We start from the raw sequence: 20,684 nt of genomic DNA on the forward strand, positions 1-20,684 counted from the left end.
AGAATTTGTTAAATTAAAATATCCATGCTGTGGGATTGTCATTGTTTAAACTTTACGTTCAATACTAGTGGCATCTGTGCTGTAGTGGTAACGTGCTCGACTTGTGTGACAGGGGTCGTAAGATTGATGAAACCATGGCAGAAACTTTTTCAGGAGGAGAAAAAGCGTTTCACAAAATATTTCTTCAGATTCATGGAAATGACGTTGATTTCTTCCAAGACGTGGAAACCTTAAATTCCAGACAGCTATCTAAATTGAAGCAGACAATCAGATATAATGTGACATTCACAGAAATCAGATAAGAAGCATAGATTAGTCATCGCTAGGGCTGAGAAGTTGATGACTTGTAGAATTAACTTATAATAATTTTAAAAAATGGTCTAAAATGCTTTTCGCGTTGAAAATGAAAGCTTGCTTTTTTAATATAAATTTAATGAAGGTTGTTGAATAATTATACCTTCATGGTGTTTTTAAACTACTGTTTCAAATTGTAAGTCACAAGGCCTACACCTCTTCCGGAGAGTTTGATATCTTGAAAGTTATTTTCCATACCCCCTTTTTAATATTAAAGTAAGGGTTTTAGATAATGGAATTTTCTCTGTATATACTGAACGGTGCATAACGACCATAAGTGGCGACACACTCAAAAAATTTAAATCAATCAATCTCACGTGACAAATACCAATATATTTTGGCACCAAAAATTAGCATTATCTTTTTTTGACTTGTTAGTGTTACGTTTCCCAAAATTTGCATTTTTGTTTTAGAACATTTTTCTGCCAAACATACCAAACTTAATACTCCATTGTGGTTTTAAACTATTATTTTAAATTGTATGTCACATGGTCTACGTGTTTTCGTGACAGTTTGATATATTGGAACAGATCTTTGAGGAAATAAAAGTAAAGTGCTCTCCTGCAATTTGCCATGAAGGTGTATAGGGGTTTGGAGTTAGGGCCCCCCACACTTTCTTGATCATGGCCGAAGGTGGGGGTGATGTGATCAGGACCACACTCCTGGCTACCTTTATCCCTCAAAATTTCCTCCAGGTATCTGCTTGATATGATGCTGGGTGGGCACCGGAACAGTTTGAATAGGTGAAAAAGATCCCGGGTCTCTCACATGGTAGTCAAGATGCCCTAATGACTGAGCTCCATTATTTCTCGCTCGACAAATGCCAATGGTGCGCACTTAGCTTGTTAATCCAAAACATATCTCGTGTGACAAATACTGAAGATATGGCTCCCGTGTGACGGTAGATATGCACTCGATCTCCTGTTAGAACCCTGCCACTTTGTTCTGTGATGCAAATGGTTTTGATAGAAGTTGAAAAAATCGTGGAAAATACATGATTTAATGTGGCTGTCGGAATTATTCCATGTATAACAAGCATTATAGTTTACTCTTGAACAAAATGTTGGAAAACTTGCACGTTCTATGTACACAAACATGGCCTAGAAGTAGACGAGACAAGAATTTTGGATTTCATGGAATTTTTCGTTGTTTTAGGGAATTTAAAAAAAAAATTGCTAAAAATGCCAACAATTCACATTTTATGCCAAATTCACATTATTTCGATATTTCAAATGGGCGAAAAATGTGTCATCACTGCACATTCATAAACACAACTTCGCAGCAATTACCATTATTCATGGTTTTCGCGTTTGCAAAAAATCAATGTCCCTACTAATTGGAAATTACTTTCTAGCCACCCCTTGTATAAATCAGTAGTTGGGCTGGCAGAGTCAATTCTTGAAGAAAGTGATTTGCTTTTATGTTTGAATGATTCGAGTAAATATGATAAAATATTTACGTATTTTTTATTAGTATTTTATTTCATCATATTGGACATGAACTTCACTCAGTGAGAGATTAATCACCATCTCTCATGAGTTTAAACAGACAGGACAGAGAGTGGTGTTAATTTCATTACAATACTAGTGTTGTAGTAAATTTGAGGTTGGGAGCATGCACTTGCCAATTTTTATAACGTTAACCAATGCAGTTTTATGTTTCACTTTTTCATGATAGTATTCAATATATATTCAGTTTCGTTGGATTCTTCTTGATACCTAAGAATAGTGCAATATCATTGTAAAAGTATGCTAACTTGTGTGAAACCAGTAATACGTCAGGATGATGAAAGAAAACCTTCGTAAGCACTGCTACATTAAATAAGTTGAAGTGAGCCAGAAGAGTAATAAAATTCCAGCAGCATATTTGCAGTCTAAAGCTCTTCTTGTTTATGCATGCAATTTTTGTTGGATGTTGCAATCTGAAGACATCCAAAAAAAATCAATTCTATGCAAGTGCCATGCATGCAATTTCTGTCACATGTTGTAGTGAGATACGTTGTCGGGTGGCGATATTCGACAAAAAATCATATGTATCAATGGAGTATATTTGTTTCCATGTTCCTTCAGTTTGTCCAACAAAATGCCTTACTACGACGTCTGATAACTATCGGATGGTACCACCCGCTCCCATCCCCTCCATCTGTTGACAGTTCTGTCCCCTTACTACTCCCATACAGACATGAAAAAATGGTAATTCAATGCATTTTCCACTTAATATTTAGAGGCTTAACACATTTTTCTGTCCCTCTGGAAATTTCTCTCTCTCTCTCCCCCTCTCCTCCTGCAATCACTGGTTTCTGGCACTGTGGTTGTGTTGTGCATAAAAGGGGTCAAAAAGATGAGGCCGAAACTTAGTAACAACATTTCCTGTTCCCGTGTAGAGTTCCATAACGATATCTTCATTCAAGACAAAATTCCCTGACATTTCCCCGACTTTTTTTGACACCTCAAATTCCCTGATTTTTCCCGGTTTTCCAGGTATGTCGCCACCCTGATAAATCGTTCACCTCCTTTGAGAATGGATCTTCCACAATACAGTAGACAGCCAGCAACTGAAATACATTTATGTTTGGTGTATAAGATTATATCTTCATTAATATTGTGACTAAATTTATTTTAAAAGCACAGATTAAAGCGATAACAGAGGCTAGCAAGGTAATTTCAGAGTAGGGTTCACACATCTTATCTTAAGTTTGGAGTAGGAAAAATATATTTATCACAATTAATTATTTAATACATTGCCAAACTTGAAAATGATAGTTGTGCTTTTCCATTGACCATATATTCGTTTAATGACAAACTTGCTAAGGACTAAGTCAGGCAATTTAAATCTACAAGTTATGCTAGCAAATGCACTTAAAATTCATGAAACAAGGAAGGAAGGAGAAAAATACGCCTTAAAATTAAGGAAAACGTAACAAAAAAAAAAAAACAAGAACTACTGAAAATGACCTAAAAGACAAAAGAAGGCAGACAAACGCAAATATATAATGCTTTCTGGTTCTAGCTGAAGGCAAATTGACTGATATTTGGTTTAGCATTGTTGTGTAAGCTCAAAAAAAGAAGATGGTTCTTCATCAATTTCCAAGCCATAGTCAGCACATTCCATATTTGACAAATTACTATCTCTTGGAAAACTACAACAATTTAGGTATTTTTTGATCCAAATTGATGAATGTTAGTTCCAGAAAAAAGAATCAAACACACTGAGCTGCTGGAAGCATTCGTCGATTTCAACACTGAATTATTTTTTGCGACCATTCTGAAATAAAAGTATTCAACTTAATTACTAAACTCCATGCTCAATGTATCTGATGCCACACTTACAATAGAAAAAAAAAAAAATGGTGCTTTGGATTTGAACCCTCGACCCTTAGTTCTTAGGAAAAAGATATTTGCCAGGCAAGTACTTTACCAATACTCTACAACATTGCTTGTAGCAAATGCTTTGAAACGTGTTGATGATTGCTCAAGCTACCACTTTTCTAAGCGAAGAACACATTTCCGCTGCAAATTGGGAGATTCTTTAATTTTCGCTCATTGCACAGTACTTTCCAAGGTGTTTGTTATATTTTATTTGCATAGCCTATTCCTAATTATGTCCATTTCTCTTCAAACTTTACAGCTATTTCCTCCAGGTGTACCACGAGCGAGTGCAGTGTTTCCAACATCACAACAGTTTCTCTGATTCCAATTTTAACATGCCGAATGACAAGTATTCTCTTAAATTATTCCTCATACTTGAGTCTTCCGTATTGTTCTCTATTAACATGTTGAGCAATTATAATTTCTGACTTCATATTATTAAAAGTAATGTAAATCTTACACCACAGGGTTTCTCGCCTAGTAGAGGGACCTGCAGTAAAGTTGGCTACTCTCTGCTCGTTCTCAAGAGCTATGTTGCCAAATTAACGATTTCTGGACTTAGAAAACTTTCAGGGTGGTCAAGTAACTTTTGGAGAAGAGTACAACATATGTTTTACACATAAAGTAGTCTACCTCAGGATCAAACCATAGGCCGAACTAAAATATTGCCGAACGAACCAAAGTAATGCAAAAAAAAAACAACCAATAAATCCTATAATGTTTGGCCATACATTAAAATTAGTTATATAGTAGTTTAATCCATGTTTAAGTGTATTTTAATGTACAAAAAACAAACTACATCTGGCCTACTTACCGACAACGTGATGATGTCGACAACATGGCCTAAAGTAAAAACCGAACTGTTAAAAGATATTACTGGCCTACAAAATTAAAAAAAATACTTAAAAGAAATCAGTAAGGGCGGGCCGAACCAACCGAACCCAAACTAGAGGGTGCCTACTGTATCTCAAATGTGCACGCTCCATTTCCTCAACTGTTCATGCATTTAAGACAAAATCGATTAAGATAAGTCTTATTTTAATTTACAGTGCATTACAGAAAACTATCAATTGCGAGTGAAGCAAACAAGAAAATTTTTAATACATTTATTTATAAAAAAGGAAAGTTAAAAATTGTACTTAAGTATGTGAGTATAGTGCTCTTATTGTAGAACGACGTTTCAGAGATTGACTATCTCTTTCCTCAGGTTCGTATAAAAAACTAAGTACTTGACATAGTACTGCTTCAAAAATGTAATATGAGGATTGTGGTTAAGGGTTGGTTAGGATACATTTAAAATATTAAGTTTTTGCTATTAGAAGTACGTAAAAACCAAGTCGTTCCCTAAAAAAACTTGTACAGCAGACCTATTCACAGGTAAAAAAGTTAAAAATCTAAAAAACCTGCATGAATCACAATGCAACCTGCAGGTTTGGCCTTTCCTACCCAACTGTGCTTCTCAATCCACATGAAGGTCAATTCTCCACAAATGTTTCCCCTCCCCTTAATTTTCTCGTTTCCCCTTATTACGTCACAAATCCAACGTAAATTCACGTTCCTCTCTTGCAGCTTGCATAACTTCCGGAGTGACGTGGAAACCGATATTGGGTTCAATCTTCCAGGCTTTGTTCCATTTTTTGAGGAAATTGATCCACCCTTCTTCCAAATTTCCTTCGTCCCTATTAAGATTATTCTTCCCCCCCCCTTACAAATATTCGCTGTTTCATACACGTTTCTTCCTAATTTCCTCCCCTCTTTTCTGATTATCTCTTTTTTTTGCGATTCTATGCCCACTTTCCAAAATGTGTTCTGAGAGACCTGTTTTGGGAACTTTTGAGAGACCTGTTTTGGGAACTTTTTCCCTTATGTCCTTTTCATGCTCGCTCCATCTTTTACCCATATTTCGGCCCGTCTGTCTTATGTACTATACTCTACTATACTCACATACGTAAGTACAATTTTTAACTTTCCTTTTTTATATTCTGGATTTGTGAGTAACACGCGACTAACCTACAAAATGCTATTGATCTCCGATACGGGGAGAAAAGTGCGTGCACTAGAAAATAAGAGGATTAAGTTGAATAAGGATTTAATCAGGATTAGATTCTTAAAACAATGCAGGAAAATGGGGGTTTTACCAAACTTTTTAAAATGGGGGTATAAACCTTTGAGTGTAGGCATGATTGAACAAAAACAAGAAATACAATTTAAAATACTAGGGAAATGTATTAGGGAAGCACATGGACAAGTCGAACGTCTTAATAAGGAATGCTATAGATTACATTTGGAAGTTAGTGGGGAACTAGACGAAGTGACGTGGAAAAGCATTGAAGAGAGACACTTTAGAGCTGTGGAAAAAGCCAAATTTAGGGATAGTAATACTATAGAGAGGAAATTGATGAAATTAAAATTGAATAGGAAGGATAATCTAGAGATTAAGAAACAAAAAACAGAGGAGTTGGGAAATAATGAGAACATTTTAAATTTAACTACCCATGAACCACCTAAAGAGTTGATTAGGATTATGAACAAGGGGCAGAAATTTGCAATAGGGGTAGAGAAACTTGAAAAAGAAGAATTCATAATAGCAGCAGAAACGATCGTAACAACTATTGACGAAAGGGAGGATAAAACTGAGGTTAGACAAAGGATACGTAATATTGTGGAACAACAGTTGCAAAAAGAAATTAAAAAGGAAACTAACATGAAAAATAGGGAGATAGAACACGGAAAGAGAAAGTAAACGAAAACCTAAGACGCGATTTAAAAAATGTAAGAAAATGGGTGAAGGCGAATAACGTATTTCTAATTAGGTCGGATAAAGAAAACAAGATGGTTATCATGGACAGAGAGGAATATTATCAAAAATTAGAAGATAGCTTTAAAGGTAACAATTTTGAGAAAATAGAGAAAGACCCTATTAATAAGATTAGAAGAGAGATCAAAAAAGGGGTAGAGACAAGCATTACATTTGGTACAAGCGAAAAGAAAATCCTTATTAAGGAAATTAAAGTTGGCAACATACCAATTGCTTTTGAAATACCTAAGACACACAAACAAGGCATACCACTTAGGCCTATTATACCAACATACGAACATCCGGGATATGGGCTAGCAAAAATGCTGGTAAAAAGAATAAGGAAGATAAATGAGAACACCCAATATAGCGTTAGGAATGCCGTAGAAGTTAAAGAATGTATAGAGAATCTGGAAATTGATGACGAGGATACAATAAGTAGTTTTGATGTTATTAACTTATACCCAAGTGTACCGAGGGGGCAGGCGGGAGATTGTTTACTAAGGTGGCTGTTAGAAAAAGGAATAGACATCCTAACTGCTTGGGAATATGTACGAGGGTATAACCTTGTAACGGAATATAACTTTTTCTATGTCAATGACAGTATTTATAGACAAAAAGAAGGCTTGGCGATGGGAAACCCCATTTCTGGTATAGTAGCGAGCATTTTTATGTACTTCATTGAGAAGGCAGCTTTGGAAAAAACGAGAATGGGTATTAAATATTATGGGAGATACGTTGATGATATCTTGATTATAGGAAAGGGGGTAGCACTGAACAAGGTATTTGAAGAATTAGAAAAACAAGACAAAAGAATAAACTTCACTAGGGAAAACTTAAGCGATGGAAAAATCAATTTCCTGGATCTTAGTATCTTGAAAGAAGGGAATAGGATTAGAACAGGAGTACATCATAAACCCCTATCGGGGAACTTATACACTAACAAGGAATTGGCGCACCCTGAAATAACAAAGAAAAACGTATTCCTTAACTTTTTTATTAGGGCCGGTAGACTATGCAATAATGGAAAAGCAAAAGACAACGAAATTCGGTGGATAAGAAAAACAGGATTAAAAAACGGATATACAAATAGAGAAATGGATAAGATAGCGGAGAGAGCACAGACAATTATTAGGAAAGAAACCAATAAAGAGAAAGGGGATCAAAAAGAAGGGGAAAAAATCGAAAATAGGAGGGTAAAGTATGTTGGCATCCCTTACCATCAATCCGTATCGGAAAAATAATGAGAGATTTTGGAATCGTTTGCGGGATGAAAGCACCAAAGAATGTAGAAAAATACTTCACTGATTATAAGAAAGGAAAGACACTAGGGAAATACCGAAAAACAGAAGGGGGTTTATCGAATAGAATGCCAATGCGGGAAAGAGTACATAGGACAGACGGGCCGAAATATGGGTAAAAGATGGAGCGAGCATGAAAAGGACATAAGGGAAAAAGTTCCCAAAACGGGTCTCTCAGAACACATTTTGGAAAGTGGGCATAGAATCGCAAAAAAAGAGATAATCAGAAAAGAGGGGAGGAAATTAGGAAGAAACGTGTATGAAACAGCGTATTTTTTTTTAGGGGGGAGAATAATCTTAATAGGGACGAAGGAAATTTGGAAGAAGGGTGGATCAATTTCCTCAAAAAATGGAACAAAGCCTGGAAGATTGAACCCAATATCGGTTTCCACGTCACTCCGGAAGTTATGCAAGCTGCAAGAGAGGAACGTGAATTTATGTTGGATTTGTGACGTAATAAGGGGAAACGAGAAAATTAAGGGGAGGGGAAACATTTGTGGAGAATTGACCTTCATGTGGATTGAGAACCACAGTTGGGTAGGAAAGGCCAAACCTGCAGGTTGCATTGTGATTCATGCAGGTTTTTTAGATTTTTAACTTTTTTACCTGTGAATAGGTCTGCTGTACAAGTTTTTTTAGGGAATGACTTGGTTATTACGTACTTCTAATAGCAAAAACTTAATATTTTAAATGTATCCTAACCAACCCTTAACCACAATCCTCATATTACATTTTTGAAGCAGTACTATGTCAAGTACTTAGTTTTTTATACGAACCTGAGGAAAGAGATAGTCAATCTCTGAAACATCGTTCTACAATAAGAGCACTATACTCACATACGTAAGTACAATTTTTAACTTTCCTTTTTTACATTCTGGATTTGTGAGTAACACGCGACTAACCTACAAAATGCTATCCATTTATTTGCAAACTGAAAACAATATTGATTTAATAGGGTGCAAATAATTTCACAAGGTCCCATGGCATTCTCTCTTTTACAACTTTTATAATTTAGATTGTTCGGCAGCCAGGGCCGACTCCCGCCGCTCACTAGCTACAGCTCTGAACTTGATGAAAATCAGGCAAGACAGGCCAGCTCGGTAGCTCAGTGGTTAGAGCAATGGCATGGTATGCCAGAGACCCAGGTTCAAGTCCTGGTCAAGCCCGCATTTTTCGCTGAAAATTTCTATGTAAAAAAAGCAGGAATATCAAGCAAAGCGAACAAGAAAATTTTATAAAATGTATTTTTATTTGCATAAAATTTGAAATCGAGGGGGATAATTGCCCCTCTGTGCCCTTGGCCATCAATGCTTGCCCCCTTGCTCTCCTTAGAATTGATTTCCATTCAAGGTGGGGGTGGGGGCAATGCCCCTCTGTAGTTGCACCACTGATATGCACACACAAATATAGTAATAATATGAAGTGTGTGTGATTCCAATGTATCCAAAAATTCTAATTTAATTCAATTAAACAGCATATTTAAAACATTTAATTTGACTCGAAATACATTTACAAACACAAGTCACACAAATGGCATGGTATATATTCTAACCTGCAAAAAATTGTTAATTGTATAAGAATTTGAAACTCAAATCTACCTAATCATCTTGAAGAAATGTTATCTTGCAATAATCTTCCATCTGTCAGATTGCTGTACAAAGGATAGTAACAATGTAAACAGATCGAGAGAATTCTGTTTTATTTTCCTTCCTCGATAAAAATAAAAGCTCAACTGTGAAAATCTCGCCTCAGGGCATTTATCAATATGTATAAATTCAATAGGATTTGGATTAATAAATGCTGCAATTTTTCACGTCTACAGAGAAAAATTCAAGGAATTCCTGGTGAGTAGCCACCCTCAGAAAACAAACAAACAAACATTACAAAAACACACACTTGTTATTTTTTTAAAAAAAAAAATCGAAATATTAAATAATATATATATATATAAACTGAATTTGAAAATTCAGGTGCCATGGTGACCGGGCATCATGTATTTTTCTACCCCTGATAATAATAATGTAAAAATAGAACTTAAATTGTTATTCCTAAGTGTCCTATAGAATGCGAGTGGTTCAAACACATGATAAATTGGGCAAAACAGAAAAGAGTTTCAAATTTTAATTATTGTTGGCAGAGTAGAAACATATATTACCTGAGAAAATCGCCATCGATATTAATTCGTTCATACTGAGGTTTCCCTTCACTATCATGTGCTGCAGCACACTTCATGTAATAGCCTGCACGATTACTGAACGGTGCAGCATTACGTGACAACAACCCTTCCATTTTAGTGTCATTAAATGAACCAAATAGCTTCTTCAACAAAATGAGAAGATGGGGGCTCACACAACTCAGCATAAGCCTCTGAAACAAAAAACAAGCAATTTACTAAATGACTAAAACTGAATATAATAATGATAATAACAGGACAAAAGGAATCTATAATACTAATATTATATACAATAATGGTAGTGGTCATATACTAGTCCAATAATTATATTTGGCACAGGATAAATGTTATCATGCAAATTATTGTTTGTCATGTAGGAGGTCTGTTTGGTTGATCTCAGGAATGAATTGTTCCATCAATGTCCTTGTACAGGGTGGCTGCAAAGTAACTCCCTATTGAAAAATACTTGAACTTTTGTAAAAATAGTTGCATTTGCATGAAACAAAATGTATTGTCAGCCCTGAAGGTAGAATGTATGTAATTGCTAATTCTTGCTTTCTCCCCATGGTGACAAGAGCAGCACATAATGGTCCAACGTCTGACACTGCATGAGTGTGCCCAGAGGCGTGGCGTGCATGTAGCCGGTGTTACCGCAGGTAACAGCAAAATGTAAAGAATTAAAAAGTTGTTTCAATAAAATGACAACATTGTTAAATATGTTAATGAACCCCGTTGCCGTCGAGTAGATATTGCCTAGGACATTTTTTCTGCAGCCGGCAGAAGCGAAGAGGAAGGCCGTTCTGCTACCCTGAAGAAGCAAAAAGGGAGAAGAAGGCGCCAGTGCAAAGAAAGAGCGGGGAAGGACTTTATGGGGTTATTCATATACCTGTTAAGGGGCCCTGTTGCCGTTCAGACCCACCGGAGCAGCCAGTGTTGTCACATCGGATTGGCAGAAAAGAGCTAAATCCAGCCTAAATAGGAATACAATTCCTGTGAAGCAACTAGAGGTAGACTGCAGAGCCAAGGCTGGATTGAACTACAACTGAGACCAGTTAGGTAATAGACGAAAATATAGTTCCTTGGTGTGATTCGCGATTTGGACAAACCTTGCTCAAAAATACTAAGTTGGCAACAGTAGTACGTACAGCTGGGTTTCCCTCCCACGAAGGAGTGGAGTTCTGTCGTCTGCTTAGCGCTCACCACACAAACGTCAAACTGACCCGAGAAAAGTGTGGTTGTTGTTCTTCCCGTTCGCAGCTCATTGCAAAGAAACGGAGACAGATGAAGAATTGACAAGGGTCTACCACTATTCATTGGATTTTCGTGGTAACTGTTTCATGAGTGGTAGTTCTTTCTAGGAATGTTTGTAGCTAAATCACTGTGCTGATTGCAAAACAAGAACGAAATGAACAAATATCTAGCTTGAAGGAATGTTTCCTTTACCGAAGGGGTTGGGGGGGAGTTGTAATAACGTCTAGCAGGCATAATTGTCGTACTGATAGCCGGCAACACTTTTTAAAAAGTCACACCACGCCACTGGCCCAGCTAGTATCTACAAAGTGTGGCAGTCCGTGGTACAGGTGCTGAGATGGTGGAGGGGTATTCAAGGACCCTATGCTCCAGTGGATGCCAAGCCTATCAGAAACTGCAATTGTAGCTGATGCCTACAGGATCTGCAGGTGGTACAGAATGTTCATTTGAAGTCCCATAGTCATCTGTTTGGAATGATAGTTTCTGATAGTCTTAGCATCCACTGAAGCATGGGGTCTGTGAACACCTCACCACTATATCTGCACCAGTACCATGGACTTTGTAATGGGATACCAGCTGGGCATGCTCATACAATGTCAGGCACTGGGCCATTATGGGCTACTCGTCACCGTGAGGACAAAGCAAAAATTAGCAATTAAATTTTACCACTTCATGCAAATGTGACTATATTTACAAAAGTTATAAGTATTTTTCAATAGGGAGTTACTTTCCAGCCACCCTGTATGAGGAGCTCTGAACTTGATCTAGCTTCTCATAAGTGGGTACCTGTGGAAACTGCCCAACCAGTGCACGGAGACCAACCTCCACAGCCCTATGTATAGTGATACCCCAATTTCATGTTTCCGGATATTACATTTTCCTGCATTATACATTCAACCTTGATGGTCCCAACATAGCAAAACATCATAACATTTTCCTCGATTATACATTTACCTATATTTTATTTATGCTTGGTCCCCTGAAAAACAAAAAATCGAGGTTCCACTGTATCTGAATGGTATCCGAGTTGCCCTAATGCCACATTGACTCTTAGTCTCTTTGTAAGGAGACTCTTTTAGATACAGGAACATTACATTTTGAAACATTGTGAAATTGATCTTTCAAATACTGTCAAAGTAGTTCAAGGATGACTACTGTTTCCCTTTCTACTTCACATCAAGCATAGCTCACTGCGATAAAGCATTCATTCACTGTGCATGCTAAATATGGGGTGTGTACGAAAAGCCACAAAACCGAGACTTTCAACGTACATAACTTTTGTACAAAAAGTGATAGACATATGAACTTAATTTTGTCTATGTGGATATTTATTGAACATTAAACAATAAAATTATATTTTACATGAGCATTCAGTATGGGAAAAACATTACAAAGTTGTAAAAAAGTTTTGTACAAAGTAAAAAGAAACACTAATAAAAGATGGCTATGGAGCCGCTTGCAATAATTTTCGATGTGTATCGATAGTCAGTGTGGGTTTTTATCGAAATGCAAAAAGATCGATAAATTTTAGCCATTTTAATGGGTTCGAGATGATTTATGAGGTTAATTATGACATATTCATAAAAAATAAGTTTTTTTTATATTATGAAGTGTACTGGCAACATTGGTCATGTCGGAGAGCAGTACTATGTGTATAAGACATCTGGCTACATTATTCAATCAATGCCAAGATGAAATAAAAGATTTTAAATTTATCGTACAAGAAGACAGGTAGGATAGGTTTGTGTGTGTGTTTAAAAAAATATTCACAGACAAAATAAATACACAGTGCAAGGTTCATGTCTATCGATTTTTGTACAAATGTTACGTATGTTCAAAGTCTCGGTTGCATGACTTTTCAGACACCCTGTAAAGGCAGTGAGGGGCATGATGCTGATCACATCATCCCCACTCACGACCGGATCAAGAAAGTGTGGGGCATTACCCCCACACCCCTATAAGCCTTCATGGTGTGGTGCTAAGCACAGGGGAGCACTTTATCTTTTACCATTTTTTACAAGAAATAACTACCATATGTACTGTAGGATATGGTTGAGGGGCTTAATTGGGCATATTTGTTTGTCACGAGAAATGATAGTGATAATTTAAATCTCCTTCCTTCTGTATTAAAATATTTATACCTACATGGTTGTTATCCTTGACTCCAGGGAATACTTACAAGCATGGCATTAGGAAATGGGCTTAAAACATTACGAAATTGTGTTTGCTGCTTGAATTTCATTTCTTTTTCAAGTCCACTGTATGCACAGATAGGTTACTTGGGTATTGAAGCCAGGACCTCCAAGGAGACAACTTACCACCTGTTGAATATATATATTATGCATTTACCCCTTTTAAGATTTTAGGAAGATCCTCTGGCGGTAAAAATTTACTATCCTTCGGACACCTCTAATTTTTTCGTTTCATCAATTTTTGACATTCGTACTTACGTATCTGCTTCGCGGAACATTCCTGAAGGTGTATCAACATTGTTTTGATGAAATTTGAACTATGTTTCCTAACCTAACAGAACTAACCTAACCACGCACCAATGGTTCGCAATTATTTCCAATTTCTAGATCCTGATATTAACACAACACCAAATTTTAACTATGTTTCCTAACCTAACAGAACTAACCTATCCATGTGCCAATGGTTCGTGTGGCTAGCTATTCTCCGTCGGAGAATTAATTTTCAACGAACAACATGAATTTCAGCTATGAAACATTCCCACATCACACAAAACACTTTCCCGATGTTCGACAATGCTACAGGAACTTATTACGGTAAGTAGTTTCTTCTGTAAAAATAAATAAATGTGTCCGAAGGATAGTAAACTAATACCGAAAAATTTGCTTAATAATATGTAGCCTGGGCAAACAACCTTAAATTGGTACTTTGTATCAATATTCAAATTATCCCCTTACTATTATCACACTTTGCTTACCTCAAAGATGAGCATATTCAACAAATGAAGAAGAAAAAGTAGTTATTGTCTATGGATGTCCTGACCTATGAATTTTCAACCTTGAACATAGAAGTGGTGTGGTCACCATCATCCTCCAACTATTTTCATTCCAACAAAATTGTGAATGGTACTATTAGGTTCGAAGGGTGTGTGGGATTTTGAGTTACCTGAACTAAGCATGTGAGCAAAGCTTGTGATAACAATCCCACCTGGTTCCCTGTATGAATTATAGAAGTGTCACTCACACTAACATTAGCATTAATTGATTGATTTGCTTTATTTTACTTCACTTTTTGTGCCACTTTTGGCTAAATTGCAAAGATAGGGATGAGGGATGATATGATGAATGGACACGCACAAACATCCATGCCCAGACCGGGATTCGAAACCGGGACCCCTGGCGATGTGCTAACCGCTCCACCATGAAGAACATTAGCATTAACTGCTACTGCATATCATCTACAACGAAGTACAAATTAAGGGAGGAAGAAAAGATGGGATTCTAGTCACTACCATTTAAACATTGCTGCCATGCATGATTTTATGTCTTTCCCTTAATAACATAACTTGGCCTAAGTTCTGATTTTGTACTACTCTTATATAAGTGGGTTACGTTGGTGAAGTTTGACAGTCTTAACATTAGAATTAGAATCCCACAAGGACATGGCATTACTTGCAGTGTTTGAGTATGTTAGGATTGCCTTAGCATTTACACATGAAAAAATAAAACCCCTTCAGACAGACATATACAAGTGTGGTTACTTGAATAATCTAATTTTCATGACATAATTTCTCACAAATGAATACTAGCTGCAACTGTATGCAAATTTGTTTCTCCAAACTTACTTTCACTCTCGCTTCATAATTCTAAACATATTCCTAATCCTCCTGTGCAACTTGTAAAAACATTACAATCAGAACTTGGGCCCATAATTTGTATGTTTGTCAGACCAATATTTGTATTATATTCCCAGTTTCAAATCCAAACATCTTGACAAAATTAACTCTTCATTCCTTCCACACATTAACAATGTATCCAAATAGCTTACGTGAAACTTACATCTGCCAGTCAGTTCACTGATAAGTACCACACCATACAGGTGGTTAAAAATAGTATTATATATTACTAAATATAGTTCATACTACACTAGCAGTTCATCTACTTAAAAAATACACCTAATTGAGATGCATAAGCAAGGCTTACATTCCTTGTTAAATAAAAAACAAGCCACTCTGTAGAGACTGTGAAACTGTAACTATACTTTCCAGTAAGCACATTCACTGTAGTTAAGGATGATATTTGGCTAAATCCTTCAAAATTGAATACAACTTACAGTCTACATGTTAACATTCGCCCAAATAATACACTTCTTTGAAAACAGCAGTTTGCATCATGGTTACTTTTAATTTCTCTCCTTATAATTGCACTTTCATAAGTGCACCCTCCTTTCAAATATATTTAAAAATTAATGTGCACTTTTCAACCGAAGAATTTTTTGACATGAAAATACACTACCCGAAGAACTTTTTGCCATGAAAATATACTAACTTACAATTGGAACTTTGTACTTGTTGTACGTACTATATCCTTTAATATGATAAATCTCCTGTTCAGCATATTGTGAATGTTAATTATGGATTATACATAAAAATATTTTATTAACAATTACCTAATTATAGTTCGTTTAATAATTAAAACATCTGTTGCGAAGGTTTTAAAATGAGAGGATGGAGTATTTCGAAGTCTTGGGACTCTGGCGTTACTTCGTTTATATTACAAATACTCTTGATAACAAACAATATTTCATCGCAAATAATTTTACATTAAAAATAAACTTCCAACACATTCATTTGTATTCACAGCCACAATCATTCACACGTATTATATTTCCCAAATAACTACACATCACATGATGAAACATAAAACAGTTGACTTCTACACTTCGAATGACGGAAATAGTGACTACATATTTTCGTGTCATCTTTTCAGAGCAACTATACAAGAAGTACACAAGAAGTCCGTGTCCGAATGCGAAAGGAAAGTTCAAGATATGAACGTGTGGGATGGAAAATTTTGTGTAGGAATGGGATCGGCGCGGGAAATTATTAAAATTCCGACGATTTGGACAGAAAAAAATCACCATTACACTACTATATGGGGAAATTTTCGAAAGGGTAAACCATTTCTATAAAAAAAACCGCGTTTGTTACAACCTGTCCCCTTTCCCGCGCTAGGGAGCGCTCCACAGTTTCGGTGCCAATGAGAAACGAGGAAAAAATCGTCTGCTGGCCAGCGAGGAGCGAATGGAAGCCAGAAGATAGGCGCTTACGTAGACGCTATTGCGACGTTGCGTATTTTAATTGGCTGCCTGGCTTTGACTTCCCCAGCACCGAGAAAAGCCAGGAAGCAACTAGCGCGGGAACCGGGACAGGTTGTAACAAACGCGGTATAGTCTGTGCGGTAAACGTTTGATATATCCTGCCACTGAAAATCTATTCTACATCTACACCCTATTCTCGCCCTTAACGTGATTATTTTTGCTTTTCTGAAATGAAAAATGCCAATTCCAAGAAATTTCAGACGATTATAGTAGGGGTTTGTGTTATCCCGAAAAGTCGGGACCGGGATCGTGAAAAAATTTCCCGTCCCGATCCAGACTTCGGGAAATGAATTCCCGACGTTTCGGTATCCCGAACAGTCGAGAAATACCGAATGGTCATTTTAAAAATTAGTTAATTCTCGACGTTTTCTATATTGTAAATGTCTGGAACTTATCGAAAATTGTTAGTTTTTGTACCAGCAATGCAAAAACATTCACGTAAAGTGAAAATGACGTGTAGAATTCGAGATTTCGAAATTTTGAACATTTCCCGACTTTGTCGGGATATTGCGATTTTATCCCGTCCTGAATGTCGGGATTTAAGACAAAAAAAATTCTGTCCCGCACACCCCAAGATTATAGTGCAGAAAACATCATGGATTCAACATTATCATTTGGAATGGGTGTGGGATCCTGAAATGTCGGGAATGACATGATGGAAAATAAGGGGGATGGGGGGATTCAGTGGCGTACGCAAGGGGGGGGGGTTACCGGGTTTAAACCCCCCCCTTGAGCTTTTGAAATATTATGGAAAATGCTGTAGAAAAAAAATAAAAATGGCTAATTTATCACAGTCAAAGATCTGCGACAGTAATAATAATAATAATAATAATAATAATAATAATAATAATTTGAATTATTATTCCCATGCAGCATGAAGAAAAAAACAACATTCCAAACACAATCTAAGCGGCCGCAAAGTTCAATTTTGCAATTTTTTTTTGCAAAAAGTCGCGCAGTGACTCTCGCGAGAATTGTGAAAATCCCTTGCTTCGTCGCAGTGTGCCGACCTTATTGCAAACGTTCTTCCCGGTACTGATTTCACATCCCCTTGTGAACTCTCAAGTGATGCTGAGTCTACATCCACATCATTAAATAATGTTGAAGAAGTGCTTTGTGAATCACCTAGAAGTGATAAATGTGTTGGAATGTCTATAAACTTACTTTTCAACGAAAACATTGACTCAGTGGAATTTAGCAACATGTATTCTCACGCTTCATCATCATCCTGGGCGAGTTCCATAGGTAAAGGTAATGTAAATTCCCCCGTGCATATAGCACCGTGCCATGAAGGCACACATAGTGGTGTGGTGGGCCCCAAAGATTCTCGATCTCGAACTATTTTGCAGGTGATGTGATCAGCACCATGCTCCGGTAGCCTTCATCCCCCAGGGTTGCTCTCAGGTACCCATTGCTATGAAGCTGGGTGCGGAGACAAGGCTGGATAAATTCCAACCAATTCCGGGAATCGAACCCGGATATCCCACGAAGTTGTCAGACTAGACCAGCGCGGCTCCTTGAATGGGTTTCATATTTCGATTATTTCAATAAATTTAATATATTTGCTTGTTTTTATGGATTTTCTTCACACTTAAAATGTCTGACTTATCATATACAAATAACAGTTGACTAGACAATTATTTTGTAACAAAGAAACAAAAGAAATGTAATTTTGTTCTATTTCTTTCATAAATAGCAGCTGCATTAGTAATAATTATTATTAGTAGTAATTAAATTAATTAATTAATTATAATAATTATTAATTAATTTATTATTATTAATTAATTAAATAAGGTATAATAAAACAATGGTAATGTGAATTTGTAGAAAGTTTTCGAAATAACACCCCCCTTGATGAAATCCTGCGTACGCTACTGGGGGGATTCACCTTGTCCAGGTGAAAATTTTATCTTGAACCGCCACTGTCACTTTAAACTGTAGGTCTAATCCCAATTAGCTTATCTGTGCAAAAAGTGTACTTAAAACAACAACTCAACTCAACGATGACAGAAATCCCGAGTTAGAATCCTGGCCAGGGTGTTCTTTATGAGTGTCCCTTCATATCATCCCATCCTCTTCTTCGTGATTAGGTAAAAGTGGCAGAAAAGCGAAGTAAAATAAACAAAATCAAACAATCAATCAAGGACGATACACAAGTTTTGAAGCTGCATCCAAGTCGGAGTCAGGATTTTGAAAATAGTCTGACAGTGACACATCTAGAATATATATGTGTACGGAGGGAATGGGTAATTCTTAACCTAACTCATAGTTTATTTATGTGCAGCTCGAGATATAAAATTTTTAATTTTCATTTTGATGATTTTCATTCCTAGCATAGATTTTACGATGTTTCTACGGCACATGAAAATTTACTGGCAACATTGATTGTGGTACCGAAATTTATTTAAGTGAGTGAGTGTCATTCGCCGCACTTTTGCTGTAGCAAAAACTGTTTTCTTTTCATAGTTATCCAAAATCAACATACACGTAAGTTATTTCCTATTACTAATTTTACTAACATCTATGTGTTTAGTTAGTTACATTTTTACAGTACTTTTACGCAAGAGTTACCAGGTTTCGAAACAGCAATCCAGAGGAAGCAAAAGGCTATTGCCCAGCCAAGATGTTGGTATAGTTTGGGGGTACTAATTTTCCTTTATACCACAGTTACATGGTTATGAATGGATGCCAAGAAAACATGATTGCCATCTCAAAGTGGTAGCTAATAGAAATGGCGGATTTTGACATTTGAAAAAATGACTATATCTATGAAACCAACAGCCCGATCTCAACGAACTTTTTTTTTTAAATGAAAGCTTAATGTATGTTCTATATTTAATGTTATCTATAGCTTTTTGATTGGAGTAGGACATTAAGTAGTTAATCACGGATTAGTAAAAAAATAGCATTTTTTACTATTATTATTTATCATTAACTTAATAATAATCTAGGCATCTGAGAAGAAAATATTCCAATCAAACATTGTACAGTAGAATAGGTAAGACAAGAAACTCCTCGCGGCCTCACGACCAAGCCATACGTAGGGGAAGGACGCACAGAAGCAGGGTTGGCAGTGCATATGGGTCAAATGTCTACGCAGAACGAGAACACAAGAAAACTAAGCAAGAAGATGTGGGTGGTATGGCGGTAAACATACAACTGGATAACCGTGTTCTGCTAAGATGGAATCAATTTTAAACATCTTCAAACGGGGTTTGTTAATTTTCACCAATGAATACAATTCTGGTTTGAACATGTGTGCGTCAAAGGGGATGTTGTTTTGAACGAGCCACTGAATCATAATGTCTTTTCGGGAGGAGGAAGAAGGCGCAGGATTTATTTGTACGTTATGGCATGAGGCGTGTTTCGTGTCAAATTTGGGATCAACTTCTCCCCGGACCCTGTGGCTGAGTGGTTAGCACACCGCGCTGCGACGCCAAGGGTCCCGGGTTCGAATCCCGCTCGGTCATGGTTGTTTGTAAATGTCCATTCATCAATTTCATCACTCATCCCCATCTTCGCAAATTAGCCAAGAGGCACAAAACGCGAAGTAAAATAAAATATATCAAATAAAAAAAATATCAAAATTTTGGGCATTCATATCATGGTGGTAATCGCCAAAAGATTTTCCAGATTTGAACATTAACCGCCAGCATGTACAACAATTACACGTTGCCCTTTAGACACCGGTGTTTTGACGGCAGCCGCGGTTCCATCCACCCAAGCTTCTTTCTTTGTTGTCAAGCTGTGAAAATAAGTCCGTCAACGTAAACAATGGGTCGTCCTTGTCAACGAAAGATTTTTATGGCTTTGAGGTACGATGAACGTAAACTTCTCATTTCGTCCTTTTCTATAAGCAATTGTCTATTATTTTCTGCTTTTTCCCACTTAAACTCAATGCCTTGGAACTCTATTCTTTGTTTCAAAACCCTTCGGATACCTTCCCCGTCCGTAAGGTGAAATTCGTGCACAACACGCCTAACAACACACTCAGTGGCGTGCCCAGGATTTTCGAAAGGGAGGGGTTATGTATACTTTTTTTGGTAGTCAGCCCTCATTATGTCATATTTTCCCACCTATGATGTTCTTTA

General features: G+C 36.8%; 1 protein-coding gene across 2 annotated transcripts in view; it reads right to left on the minus strand.

Annotated features, from left to right (window-relative positions):
* LOC145984048 (SPRY domain-containing protein 3-like) overlaps positions 1-16,135 on the minus strand; it is a 76,542-nt gene extending 60,407 nt beyond the window's left edge. The window contains exons 1-3 of one of the 2 annotated variants that reach the window (XM_083117387.1): positions 15,883-16,135; positions 9,976-10,187; positions 4,537-4,565 (exon numbers count right to left, since the gene is read on the minus strand). In XM_083117387.1, coding sequence (XP_082973513.1) covers positions 4,537-4,562 — 26 coding nt within the window. In that variant the 5' untranslated portion in view covers positions 4,563-4,565; positions 9,976-10,187; positions 15,883-16,135. The remainder of the gene's footprint in view (positions 1-4,536; positions 4,566-9,975; positions 10,188-15,882) is intronic. The other variant, XM_083117386.1, reaches the window with a different exon arrangement.
* Positions 16,136-20,684: the final 4,549 nt, after the last annotated feature.

Source organism: Lepisma saccharinum, chromosome 2, assembly GCF_977018435.1.
Source record: "Lepisma saccharinum chromosome 2, izLepSacc3.1, whole genome shotgun sequence".
NCBI classification, from domain to species: domain Eukaryota; kingdom Metazoa; phylum Arthropoda; class Insecta; order Zygentoma; family Lepismatidae; genus Lepisma; species Lepisma saccharinum.